This window comes from Stegostoma tigrinum, chromosome 3 (assembly GCF_030684315.1).
Source record: "Stegostoma tigrinum isolate sSteTig4 chromosome 3, sSteTig4.hap1, whole genome shotgun sequence".
Taxonomy (NCBI): domain Eukaryota; kingdom Metazoa; phylum Chordata; class Chondrichthyes; order Orectolobiformes; family Stegostomatidae; genus Stegostoma; species Stegostoma tigrinum.
In genome coordinates this window covers 79,853,609-79,866,422 of record NC_081356.1, presented here as the reverse complement: position 1 = coordinate 79,866,422, position 12,814 = coordinate 79,853,609, and the positions used below count along the sequence as shown (strand labels likewise).

The 12,814-nt window shown below is 39.1% G+C and overlaps 1 protein-coding gene across 3 annotated transcripts in view; it reads left to right on the top strand.

Moving 5' to 3' along the window:
• The window catches only part of LOC125451335 (calcium/calmodulin-dependent protein kinase type IV-like), a 105,414-nt gene that overhangs the window by 50,733 nt on the left and 41,867 nt on the right, over nucleotides 1-12,814 (top strand). For 2 of the 3 annotated variants that reach the window (XM_048528352.2, XM_048528353.2), the window contains exons 3-4: nucleotides 6,756-6,818; nucleotides 9,779-9,861. The exons of the other annotated variant lie outside the window; for it this stretch is intronic. In XM_048528352.2, coding sequence (XP_048384309.1) covers nucleotides 6,756-6,818; nucleotides 9,779-9,861 — 146 coding nt within the window. The remainder of the gene's footprint in view (nucleotides 1-6,755; nucleotides 6,819-9,778; nucleotides 9,862-12,814) is intronic. 3 annotated transcript variants of the gene reach the window in all.

The window sequence follows — 12,814 nt, the reverse complement described above, 5'->3', positions numbered from 1 at the left end:
TGTTTCTAGCTACGCTAAAACATTTATTACCCATCTCTCATTGTCCAGAGGGCAGTTAAGAGTCAACCGCATTGGGTCTGGAGTCATATGTAGGCCAGACCAAGTATGGTTAGAGACTTCCTTCCCCAAAGGACATTAGTGAACCGGATGGCTTTTTCCAACATTTAATAATGGTTTCATTATCATCATTAGCCTCTTAATTCCAAATTTTTATAGAATTCAAGTTCCACATTTGCCATGGCAGAACTCAAACCCAGGTCCCAGAATACTATCAGTGTCTCTGTATTAATCAGTCCAGTGATAATACCACGAGGCCGTAGCCTCGTCTATTTTGTGCGTTCCTAAGTGATGTGAACTTGCAAACTCCTGGAGATATGCCACTTATTTCCCATTATATTAATAATTTTTTTTACCCGTAGTCAATTCATTTAATTCATTTCCTTGACTTACTTTTCAGTTCCCTTGTGACACTCAAATTTTATTTATAGCCGGCCACTAATGTTCTGACACAAGCCTACCATTTTCTCTTTACCTAATATAAACTTGGAAGCATTAGTCTTTAATGAACCATATTGCCTTCTACTATTTTCTTTCCAATATATAGGAAAAACAACTTTTACAGTTTATGTTATTATTTTGATCATGCCTCCTCTCTCCGTTATTGTATTGTTTTAATATCTCATTGTAACTCTTCCAGTCAAATAATTTTCCAGTTTGCCTTGCATTTGCAGTAAGCTTTTCCTTTTAGCTTGATGCTGTCTTTTGTCTTATTTGTTGGCCATGATTGTTTGTGCAATGGGGGCTTCTGTCTTATGGGCGTATCTACTCATCTTGCATTGTACTGAGTTTGTCTTTGAGTATTTCCCACTGTTTGTGGTAGCCACTTTACTGTGGCAACCTCATCTCCAAAGCCGTTATAATTTTCCAACTTAAATTGAAAATCTTTATTTGAAAATTTCCATTCTAGCTTGCAAGCATAACTCAAAATTCTGTTCTGAAGAAGGATCACTGTGATCGAAACATTAATTCTGTTTATCCTTCACAGACGTTGCCAGACCTGTTGAGTTTCTCCAGCAATTTCTGTTTTTGTTTCAGATTTCTAGCATCCCAAGTTCTTTGTTTTATGAAGTATGAAATTCTGTTATTTTGTTACTATTTGCAAAATGTACCTCTACCATCAAATTTCTCATTAATTTATTAAAATAAAGAAGTGGAGGCATCTAATATTGCTAATGATTAAGCCTTTGTTTTAATCCAGGTTTTTTTCTTTTACACAATTCCACTACCATTACACATTTCCTGCCACCTGCAAAAAAAATGTATTTGCACAATTATATAAAATGGTGCTATAGTAAATGCTAAGACCACTTATTTTTAGGGACTTCATTGTTTCTTGCTAAAGCCTATTAAATCCATTATTGAATTGTTTTATCACTGTTGACCTCTGCCAAAAAGTGCTATATTTTCTTAGTAAAATATGATATATCAGAAATAGTTGCATTGGAATAAGAAAAACATTTTTCTTATGTTAAACTGAGATACTGCATTAGAAGTTGCACTATTTTTTTTATCAGATGCGCATTAATAGTGGATCTTTTGAAATGTATGACATGGGACAAGCATAATGGTCTACTTCATGAATATGCTACAACTGTGGACGAAGAAGAGAAAAAATTGTGGAAGGACATCAAGCCACATCAGCAGTTATTGGTGCCCATCTTCCAGAAATTTTTGAACATTTGTTCTGGGGCTTGTGGAAAATGCTGATCAGGAGTTTTTTGTTTCCCATGAATCAACCCCATTGTGTATGACCTTGTGTCCCATATATGTCAGACCAAGCAAGTGTGGGTGTTACAGATAATGGGAACTGCAGATGCTGGAGAATCCGAGATGACAAAGTGTGGAGGTGGATGAACACATCAGGCCAAGCAGCATCTTAGGAGCATAAAAGCTGACGTTTCAGGCCTGGACCCTTCATCAGAAAAAAGCTTTTTCTGGTGAAGGGTCTAGGCCCGAAACATCAGCTTTTGTGCTTCTAAGATGCTGCTTGGCCTGCTATGTTCATCCAGCTCCAAACTTTGTTACCTAAGTGTGGGTGTTAATTGCTTGAATTTTTACTTACCTCGCCCATCAATGTTTCAGGTCGGTGGCCCTTCAGCAAAACCAGGTTTCCTTCCCCGAAGACTGTTAGTGATCCACAAAAGGTTTTGTATTAACATACTTGCATGGCTATTCTATCTAGCCCCAGTTATAAGATTACAATTACAAAGTATAAGATTGATTGAGTTGCTTGAGAAATGTGTGTGTGCATGTGTGCGTAGGTATGTATGTATGAATATGGGGGGTCCCACCCAATGCTTCAGCAAGGTAGTCTGCCAAGCTCCCTCCTACACTTCAAAAACTCAGCTCAGCACTAACATTTGTAAGCCACTTTCTGAACTCAATTAATGAACACATATCATAGAAGGATAAAAGTTCAGCAAGTGAGAAACCTGTTCATCTCCCGATGCCTGAGATAGTAATTCCATTTCCCACAGATCCTCTTGTATTCCTCCTTTCAAATACTTGTCCAGTTCCTTTCCAAATTATATTTTAGTCACTGCCTCAGTGGGATGTGAGCTTTGTTGGAAAAGTCAGCATTTGTTGTCCATCACTAATTCCCTTTGTGAAGGACTTGATGTTTTTTTGAATTGCTACAGACCATATGTTGTCGGCGCACCACATCTTTAGCCTCTGCTCCCATTTTATCACAAGTAGAAACAATCTTTCACAATTTATCCATAGTTACTACTTACCCACAGTTCCATGATTATTGACCTTTTCTGTCAGTGTCACACACAATCAGCCAGCACCATTCCTGCAACTCTCGGTTCTATAAGGAGAAGCTGTTAACACCCTAGTCTGATATAGAAGTCAAGATAACAACTCTGCAATGAAAGATCTGTGAATGTGTCTTTCAGTTGACATTTTAAAATACTGTGTGCAGTTTAGATCTCGTTGTTTAAGGAAGGATGTAAATGCATTGGAGGCAGTTCAGATACCTGGAATGAGTACGTTCTGAGGATACATTGTGCTGGCTGGGCTCAGTTTCCGTTGGAGTTCGGAAGAGCGAGGGATGATTTTAAGACCCAAAATCGTCTTGACAAAGGGGAATGATTGTTTTCTCTTGTCAGTCAATCCAAAATGATGAGACACCATTCAAAAAATTGGGGCCACCATTTTAAGACAGACAGAAAGAGAATTTTTTTTCCTTAAGAGGGTTGTGTGACTTTGAAGCTCTCTGCCTCAAAAGGCAGTGGAGAACGTAGAACATAGAACAATACAGCGCAGAACCTCAGAGAGTGGTAAGGGCGTGGAACGCCCTGCCTGCCAACATAGTTAACTGTGGGGACATTTAAACAGTCCTTGGATAAACATATGGATAATGATGGGATAGTGTAGGGGGAGGGGCTTAGATTAGTTCACAGGTGATTGTTAAATATTTTTAAGGCTGAGGTAGATTCTTGTTTAATGAGAGAATCATATGTTATGGGATTAATTGGAATGGCGGAGTAGTCTCGGCAGCCTACTTTTGCTCATATTTTGTATATTTGTATTTCCTCTGTGCCAACCTCACTTAGTAATGCAAAATTGCACAACAGACAGTATACGTTGACAAGCTAGACATTTAAACATATTTTATAACCTGAATAGTAATCTAAGCACCCCAAGATGTGTCTTCAACTTTCCAATTGTTTGTTTAATAACGTGACTGGTCACTACATAGATATTAGTATACTACTGATATTAAATATGCACAATTGTCATTACCTGAAGACAGTAGCTATCACCTCCACGAAGACACCTGAGATTTTTTCTCTGGGGTAGAAGTGTACTGGCACATTAAAATACATTAAAAGTGGAGCTTCCAGGGAAATAAGCATTAACTTGATATGAAATGAAATTTGTTTCAGTTTAAAGACATGAAATTTTGTGGAATATTTCTTTTGGTTAATCACTACTTGTTTGGCACTTCTTGGCACATCAGTGATCCCTAATAGGATTGTGAAAGTGGGCCATTAGTGTGTAGAGCTGGTTTCAGATTTAACAGTGACCCTCGTATAGTGTGATCTTTACAGTATACTGGTCCTAGTTGCTCCCTCTTCAGTTTGGAATCCCTCCATTGTTCTTCTTCCTCAGAGGCATTTCCAATCTCTACAATTGTGCATTTTAGTATTATATAAAATATTTATTTTTCTGGAAATATAAAGAGATACAGTATAAAATATTGGGTGTGCAGGAGCAGAGACTTGGGTGTACATATCAAGAGTCATTGAAGGCAGCATGGCGGGTTGAGACAGCAAATAATAAAGCATACAGTATTACCTCATTAATCGGGGCAGAGAGTGCAAGAGCTAGGAGGTGGTACTGAATTTGAATATGATGTTACTTTGGATTTACTTGGAGTTTTGTCTCTAGTTGTGGCGCTATATCTAGGAAAGAGTGCAGCAAAGATTCATTTTCCAGGAATGAGGAACTTCTGTCATGAAAATAGATTGGAGCAGTTGGGAGTGTTTACTTCAAAGAACATAAGGCTGATCTCATAGAGGTAATCAAATTCACGTGGAGTCTAGGTAGAGTGGATGGGGAGAAGATCCTTCTAAAAGAATCAAGTATAGAGTGGGTTATGAAATGATTGACAAATGAAACAAAAGCAACATAACGAAAATCTTTTCCATGCAGTGAATGTTCATGATATGGAATATACTGCGCAAGAGTGTGATGGAAGCACATTTAATCAAGGCATTAAAAAAGAATTAAATTATTAACTGAAAAATAAAAATGAGCAGAGTTAGGGGAGCAGGCACTTGAACAGCACTAAATGAATTGGTCGTTTAGAGACCTGATGTTGACATGATGACCTCCTTCATCACTCGATTTTGTTCTGTGTAAGTGACCAGCAGCCTGTCAACAAAAAACACATAGGTAGCTGTAAAATCTATTAGGAACAAGATGAAGTGCTACTGGAGTTGAGTCAATGATAAAGTTGCTGGAAATCCCACCAATCTAGTTGCAATACTTTGCAGATTTATATTTTATGTGATAAGATTATTAAAATAATGAATTGAGATGAAAATTACCTCTGCAACTTGCTGTATACTGATCTTATTTCTGCATAACTGCCAAAGTACAGGTAGGTGTTTCCCTCACAGATGGAAATCAAATTCGTAGATGGGGAAGGTGCAAAAGTTGCTAAAGTTGTGTGAAAACAGATATCCCTAAAATTCTCCATTACCTAAAGGACTCGTAGTAAACAGTAACAAAGTTTTTCTGAGATTACAAAGGGATCTTGATCAAATAGGTCAATGGGCGGCAAACTGGCAGATGGAGTTCAATCTGGATAAATGCGAGTTATTGCATTTTGGCAAAACAGACAAGGACAGAGCTTACACAATTAATAGTAGTACCTTGGGTAGTGTTGTAGAACAGAGTGACCTATAGGTTCAGGCACATAATTCTTTGAAGTTTGTGTCACATATAGACAGGGTGGTTAAAAAGCGTTGGAGGTTGAGGGTGACCTTATAGAAGCTTGTAAATCAATAGGGGATATCGATAGGAGTTAATGGTAGTTGCCTTTCCTCTAGGATAGTAGATTTCAAGACTAGGGGGCACATTCTTAAGGTGAGAGGAGAGACATTTAAAAAAGACATCAGGGGCAATTTTTTTACACGGTGTACGGAATGAACTTCCTGAGGAAGTGGTGGATGAGGGTACACTTACAACATTTGAAAATGTTTAGATAAGTAAATGAATGGGAAAAATTTAGAGGGATGTGGGTCAAGAGCAGGCAGGTGGGATTAGTTTGGTTTGGGATTATGTTCGACATGGACTGGTTGGACCAAAGGTCTGTTTCCATGCTATATGACTCTATTACTCATTGTTTTTACCTGGACTATGCCTATTACTGTTAACTAAATTGACTGTTCATGATATTAATATAAAAGAAAATCAGTAAAAGTTTTTTGACACACAGGACCATAAGTTCATTGATAAATTATTAATAAGAAGCCAAATTTCAAGTAAGTTTACAGTCCTGATGTCTTATACAGCAACAGTGACTGAGACAGAAAACTTTAAAAGCAGAAGTAAAATTAAGGAAGCTGCAAAATTGGGAACCATCCTTTTGCTGGTATTACCAAGCATCCTTAAAGAACTGTTCAAATTTCTTAGTAAACCAATTAGAGCTGGAGAACAAATTATTGTCCTCAGTTTTGCTAATGATATTGCTTTCATAAATGATTCATATTCAGTTATTATGAAAACTCAATATCAAGAAGAATTTCCTTTTTTTTAATTGCAGCTTTCTGGTAACTTCATGATCAGTTGATGATTAAATAAGGGAGCAGACACAGAGAGTCAAGGAAATGTAATAAAGTTAGAGCTGGACCAACCAAGAGTGAAATTAGAAAACATTTTTTGACACAAAAGATGATGTTTCGTTTTTGGAATCTATAACCAGAATGGTTAGAGCCAAAGCAAAGATGAGTCTTAGTATGTCAACTGGGGCACTGAAATAATGTTAACCATATTTCACAATTATACAGTCAAAAAACACTCTAAGTTGATTTCATTTTACTACCAATCTAAACTTAAGAATACTGAGGCAAGAGTAGGTGTGCATGTGTTTTGAGGTATTACGTAGGCTACCAAAACTTAAACATTTTATTTTATGTATACTCCAGCAAAATATATTTATATCTTCCATTGTTTCACAGATAGATAAAAAAATAGTTCGAACTGAAATTGGAGTTCTACTTAGACTCTCCCACCCCAATATTGTAAGTATGAATTATCATAAATTTCACAATATCAAAATTGCCCATTTATTAACATATTATGAAACTTCAATAATTTTCTCACGACTTTCTGTTTAGAAGCTGGACAATTTATAGCTTTTAAGCTGAGTCTTAATATAGTATAGATTGAATGTTGATTGTTGATTTTTCATGTTAATTGCTCATGTCTTATATATCACAAATATATTTAGTTATTTTTATGCCAGATTTGTTATTTGCATATTAATATTCAAACTGAGATGTCACAATAGCATTTCAAAATACATAACTGGGGAGGGGCAGTTTTATAAGGTGTCGAGCTGGATGAACATAGCAGGCCAAGCAGCATCATAGGAGCCCCTTCCCAGGCCCCAATAAGACTTTCCACATCAAGCAGTGTTCACCTGCACATCTGCTAATGTGGTATACTGCATCCGCTGTTCCCGTTGTGGCCTCCTCTACATCAGGGAAACCAAGCAGAGGTTTGGGGACCGCTTTGCAGAACATCTATGCTTTGTTCGCACTGAACAACTGCACCTCCCAGTCGCAAGCCTTTTCAACTCCCCCTCCCATTCTGCAGATGACATGTCTATCCTGGGCCTCCTGCAGTGCCACACGATGCCACCCGAAGGTTGCAGGAACAGCAACTCATATTCCACTTGGGAACCCTGCAGCCCAATGGTATCAATGTGGATTTCACAAGCTTCAAAATCTCCCCTCCCTCTACTGCACCTCAAAACCAGCCCAGCTCATCCACACCTCCCTATCCTGTCCTTCCTCCTACCTATCCCCTCCTCCCACCTCAAGCTCCACCCCCATCTCCTACCTACTAACCTCATCCCACCCCTTGACCTGTCCATCCTCCCTAGACTGACCTACCTTCCCACCAACACTCACTTTTAATGGCTCCATCCCCGCCTCTTTGACCAGTCTGTCTCCTGTCCACCAATCTTCCCCTCTATCCATCTTCAATCCACCTCCCCCTCTCTCCCTATTTATTTCAGAACTCCCTTCCCCTCCCCCGTTTCTGAAAAAGGGTCTAAGCCTGAAACGTCAGCCTTCCAGCTCCTATGATGCTGCTTGGCCTGCTGTGTTCATCCAGCTCCACACCTTGTTATCTCAGATTCTGCAGCATCTGCAGTTCCTACTATCTCTGGGGCAGTTTTATGTTTTGTCCATAGGTTTGAAGCTGCTGCTGAATGTGTTCTGCTTTTAATTCATTGTATCAGATTTGAAAGTGATCAGATCCTTCCTCTTTCCTGAAAATGTTGTACAACGTATATTTCATGTGATTGATTGCTGGCAGGTGAAAACATTTTTACCTGAAAAATTGCAAAGATGTTTCCTGTATATTATGATGAATTGTACAATCCATAGAAAATATCCCATATATTTTAATTGCCTTTTGACTTGGAATATGGAAATGTCCGAGACCACAGCCTCCGAGTGAAGGGATGACCCATTAGAACTGAGATGAGGAGGAATTTCTTCAAAGAATAGGTAGTGAATCTCTAGAGCTCATTGCCATAGAAGGTTGTGGAGGCCAAGTAATTGAATACATTTAAGACAGAGAAAGATAGTTTCTTGATTAGTAAGGAGATCAAGGGTTATGGGGAGGTGGCAGGAAATTGGGATTGAGTAACATATTAGCCATGACTAAATGTTAGAGCAAACTTGATGGGCTGAATGGCCTAATTAAGCTCCTGTATCTTTAGTCTTATGATCTTATGATCTGACATGTACTTTTTTAAGGCCTAATTTGAACTTGAGCCATGTGTGGGGGATGGATCCTGTATGTTGGTGGGCCATTGCGGGCTGGTAGGGTGCAAGGTGGCTATCAAACATTCAGCACTCTTACTGTGTGGTGCTCAGCAATACGATAACCATGATTCCTGCCTGACCCCAGTAGGAATGATCAAAAGACAGCTGGGAAATTACTTCTGGGACAGTTCCAACTATTAATCATAAAGGTATGTCCAAAATGCTCATTGTCAGAGGAGGGGACTAAAGCACAAGGTAGTGGGAGGCTCAGATTTTCTTTTTGAGGGTGGAGGAGCACATCAATTCTTGTGATTCGCAAAAGAAAAATTAAAAATTTTCCTTTTCAATTTACCTGGTCCTTTTCTGGCTACATTTCGGCTTAATGCCAGCCTTCAGTGGTGGTTCTGACACTGCCAGATTACTATTGGGATTAGCAATAAAATTTCTGTCAGAGTATGAATTATGTCATTGGAATCCAATATTTTATTATAATGAGGTCTGCCTGCCATGGACCTTCTCAAAGTTGTTAAAAGCCCCCCAGCTAAAATGGTTGTGGCTGTAAATATGTCAGATACAAGAAGAGTAGAGCCAGACTTTGACGACCCTTCCTATTTGCCACCTGATGGACAAGGTTAAAATGGGCCTTTTAATAATTTATGTTTTACCCTCTTGAGATTTGTGAGAAATTAATTTGGGTTATTTACATTGGTCACGATCTCAGATTTTTCTTTGGTGTTAATAGTAATCTCGGTGGTTTAAATTTGCATATTGCCCATTAGTTCTACACCATGCTAGACATTATCTATATCCAAAAGGAATGGCATTGAAGCTTTTTCGTAATCCAGTGCCTTTATGATTTTGATGCAACCCTGAGAGTGAACAAGAGACATTTTTGCCCATTTGTTGCATATGTGTGAAGGATTTGAACTCTGTTTATCATATCCCAATAGAAACAGTTAGCAAGCAAAGGATCTCAAGCACAATCCAAGCCTTACTGTATCAGTATTAAATTTTTTACACCATGATCCACGATATTTAGGTTCTGCTCGGATAGTAGTTGAGCATGGCAAATACTGAGTCCTGTATGATCAGTATAATTCATAGTTGTTGAAATCTTTGCAAATAGATAGGTAGGAAAATCATATTTAATAATTGTCGTTTCATGTATAATTTTATAAGTACTTCACTCATTTATTTTACAGATTAGACTGAAAGAAATCTTTGAGACTCTAACAGAGATCAATTTGGTTCTGGAACTGGTCACAGGAGGAGAACTATTTGACAGGTGTCTGCTTTATTTCAGAGTTAGAAAAATAAAGAATTGTAAGGCTGTATTACTATATTTAATCAGCTTTTAACTGCGTCAGGCATTTTCATATCTTTCATGATTTGGTTTTCTTTGTATGTAGTATCTAATAATAATAGTTTATAACGTGTTTTTATGTGAGTGTATGTATGTAAGACTGGATTTTATGGAGGTGGCCCCGTTCATTGGCTGAAATATCAGGAGTAAGCTCATCCCTGCCGGCCATCGAAGCTATTAGGCACTTGATTACCTGAGGTCATAGCTTGAGAATTTTACGAGAATTGAATATTTATATTCAAGTAAATAAAATTTGGATCCCCCCCGCCCCATGGTCTGGGTGACTAAAATCCAGGTACATCTGTAATCTGCTATGATCTTAAACACAAGGGTGTTTTATTTTGGATGTAAAAGTTATAGCAATAAAAGGAAATGTGTGAAGTGTTATAGGAAATTAATGTAGAACTTTGCAGAAATGTGCGTTCTACAGAAAACTTTTAAACTATTCAGGACGGTTTCCTGTGAAAGTCAAGATCACACGTGGCCCTCAGGTGAAAACAGCAAGAAACAACATGATATTTAAATAAAGGCACATAGCTATAATTTAGACCCCATTAAAAACATATAGGCTATCGGAAATTGTGTACTTTTTAATTGCAAATTCCCATTTGCATGGCAATAATGAGACAACTGGTGTAAGTCAATCTCATGGTAATTGTAGTGTTTGGCTGTTCCTGGTTTTGAACCATTTCCACTCGGAACCTGTAAGAACAATATGAAATATTACAAAGAAAAATTTCCATTAGAGAATTGAACATAGGAAGCTTTAACGAAAAGAATTTAAAGGAAGTGCATTATGGGATAGAAATTGACCCTCATTGCACCTGTTTACCAAACATCGATTGGAGGAAATTTGATCTATTTCACAGCTATATCCCTCACCTCAAGGGCACTGTATGTATTTCTGGAGTCATTTTGGTTTTAGTCAATTTTGAGACTACCTGGAAGGATGTCCTAAATAAATATTAGGCCTCCTTCACAGTCTGATGATGCTGAGGATCCCTGAGTAAAGTTAGTTAGTGGGGAGCAGAGCAGAAGTGGGGGTTATTTGGCTCCAGTTCTTGTAGCATTGTTGTGGCCTAACAAGTGGCTTATGCAAAATAAGTAATTTTTGTCTTTTCATTTTAGACTTCACAACCCTTTTGGGAGCACTGCCACTACTCAGTCCTTTTAGTTATAACTCAGACAAAGTAATTAAGTCATAGATAATAACTTGGTGGATAAATATAATAATTTTGTGTTGTGGAATATAGATGCTACTATCAACAACAACAACTTACATTGAACACAATAAAATGACCCAGGGTGCCTCATAGTAATACTATAAAATCAAAATGTTTACATCAAGCTACAGAAGGCAATATTAGAGAAGACAGCCAAAAGCTTGGTTAAAGAACTAGGTTGGAAGGAGTGTCTTCATGGAGAAAAGAAAGAAAGAGAGAGAGGCAAAAGTATATCGTGGAATAATTCTAGAACTTGGAGCCCGGACAGCTGAAGGTATACCCACCTGTGCCAGAGCACTTAAAATTGAGTGTGCCAAAGAGAGCGCAATTGGATGAGCACAGGTATCTGAAATCTTGGAGAATATTTCAGAGATAGCAACAGGGGCAAAGTCCAGAGAGTTTTAGAAACTGAATGAAACTTTTGGGTAGAAGTGGGACCTTGTGACCAAGGCTTTGGAGAGCCATTAGCCAGTCAAATGCTGACAGTTTTTTGACTGCCACCAACAAGGAAATTGGGCTGCTGCTGGTACTACATCGTCCAAGGCCCAGAAATGCCAGTAGACACAGGCAGTTACCCAGATGAGTGAAGGTGTGTCGGAGGGTGAGGGTTCCAAGGGAGAAGGGGATTGAAGCAAGGGTAGGTTAGAGTATCAAAGAGTTCAGTATCATAATCCTAGCAAGATTTACTTTTCAGGTTTCCTGCATCATGAATGATATGCCCAGTGGGTCTTCCTACCTTGAACTTAATTGGAGCCAGAAGAAGAAAAGAAGCAGATACCTGCTAATGAGCCACCAGATTAAATTCACCCTCACCATAAAACCTGTTAGAGAGGGTGCTGTAAATGTTCATAGAATAGGTTTACAGGAGGTCTTAGTGATCAGATTTTTTTATTGAATCATGTACAGAGAGGAAAATATCTTGTCTCTCTTGGCACAATTCATTCTACAGTCAAGAGATAACAAAGTGTGGAGCTGGATGAACATAGCAGGCCAAGCAGCATCTTAGGAGCACAAAAGCTGACATTTCGGGCCTAGACCCTTCATCAGAAAAGGGTGGATGGGGAGACAATTCTGAAATAAATAGGGAGAGAGGGGGAGGTGGACCAAGGATGGATAGAGGAGAAGATAGGTGGAGAGGAGAGTGTAGGTGAGCAGGTAGGGAGGGAATAGGTCAGTCTGGGAAGGACGGACAGGTCAAGGGGGCAGGATGAGGTTAGTAGGTAGGAAAAGGAGGTGCGGCTTGAGGTGGGAGGAGGGGATAGGTGAGAGGAAGAACAGATTAGGGAGGCGGGGACGAGCTGGGCTGGTTTTGGGAAGCAGTGGGGGGAGCGGAGATTTTGAAGCTTGTGAAATCCACAGTGATACCATTGGGCTGCAGGGTTCCCAAGCGGAATATGAGTTGCTGTTCCTGCAACCTACAGGTGGCATCATTATGGCACTTCAGGAGGCCCAGGATGGACATGTCGTCTGTAGAATGGGAGGGGGAGTTAAAATGGCTGTGACTGGGAGGTGCAGTTGTTTATTGCGAACCAAGCATAGGTGTTCTGCGAAGCGGTCCCCAAGCCACCACTTGGTTTCCCCAATCTAGAGGAAGCCACAGTAGGTACAGCAGATGCAGTATACTACATTGGCAGATGTGCAGGTGAACATCT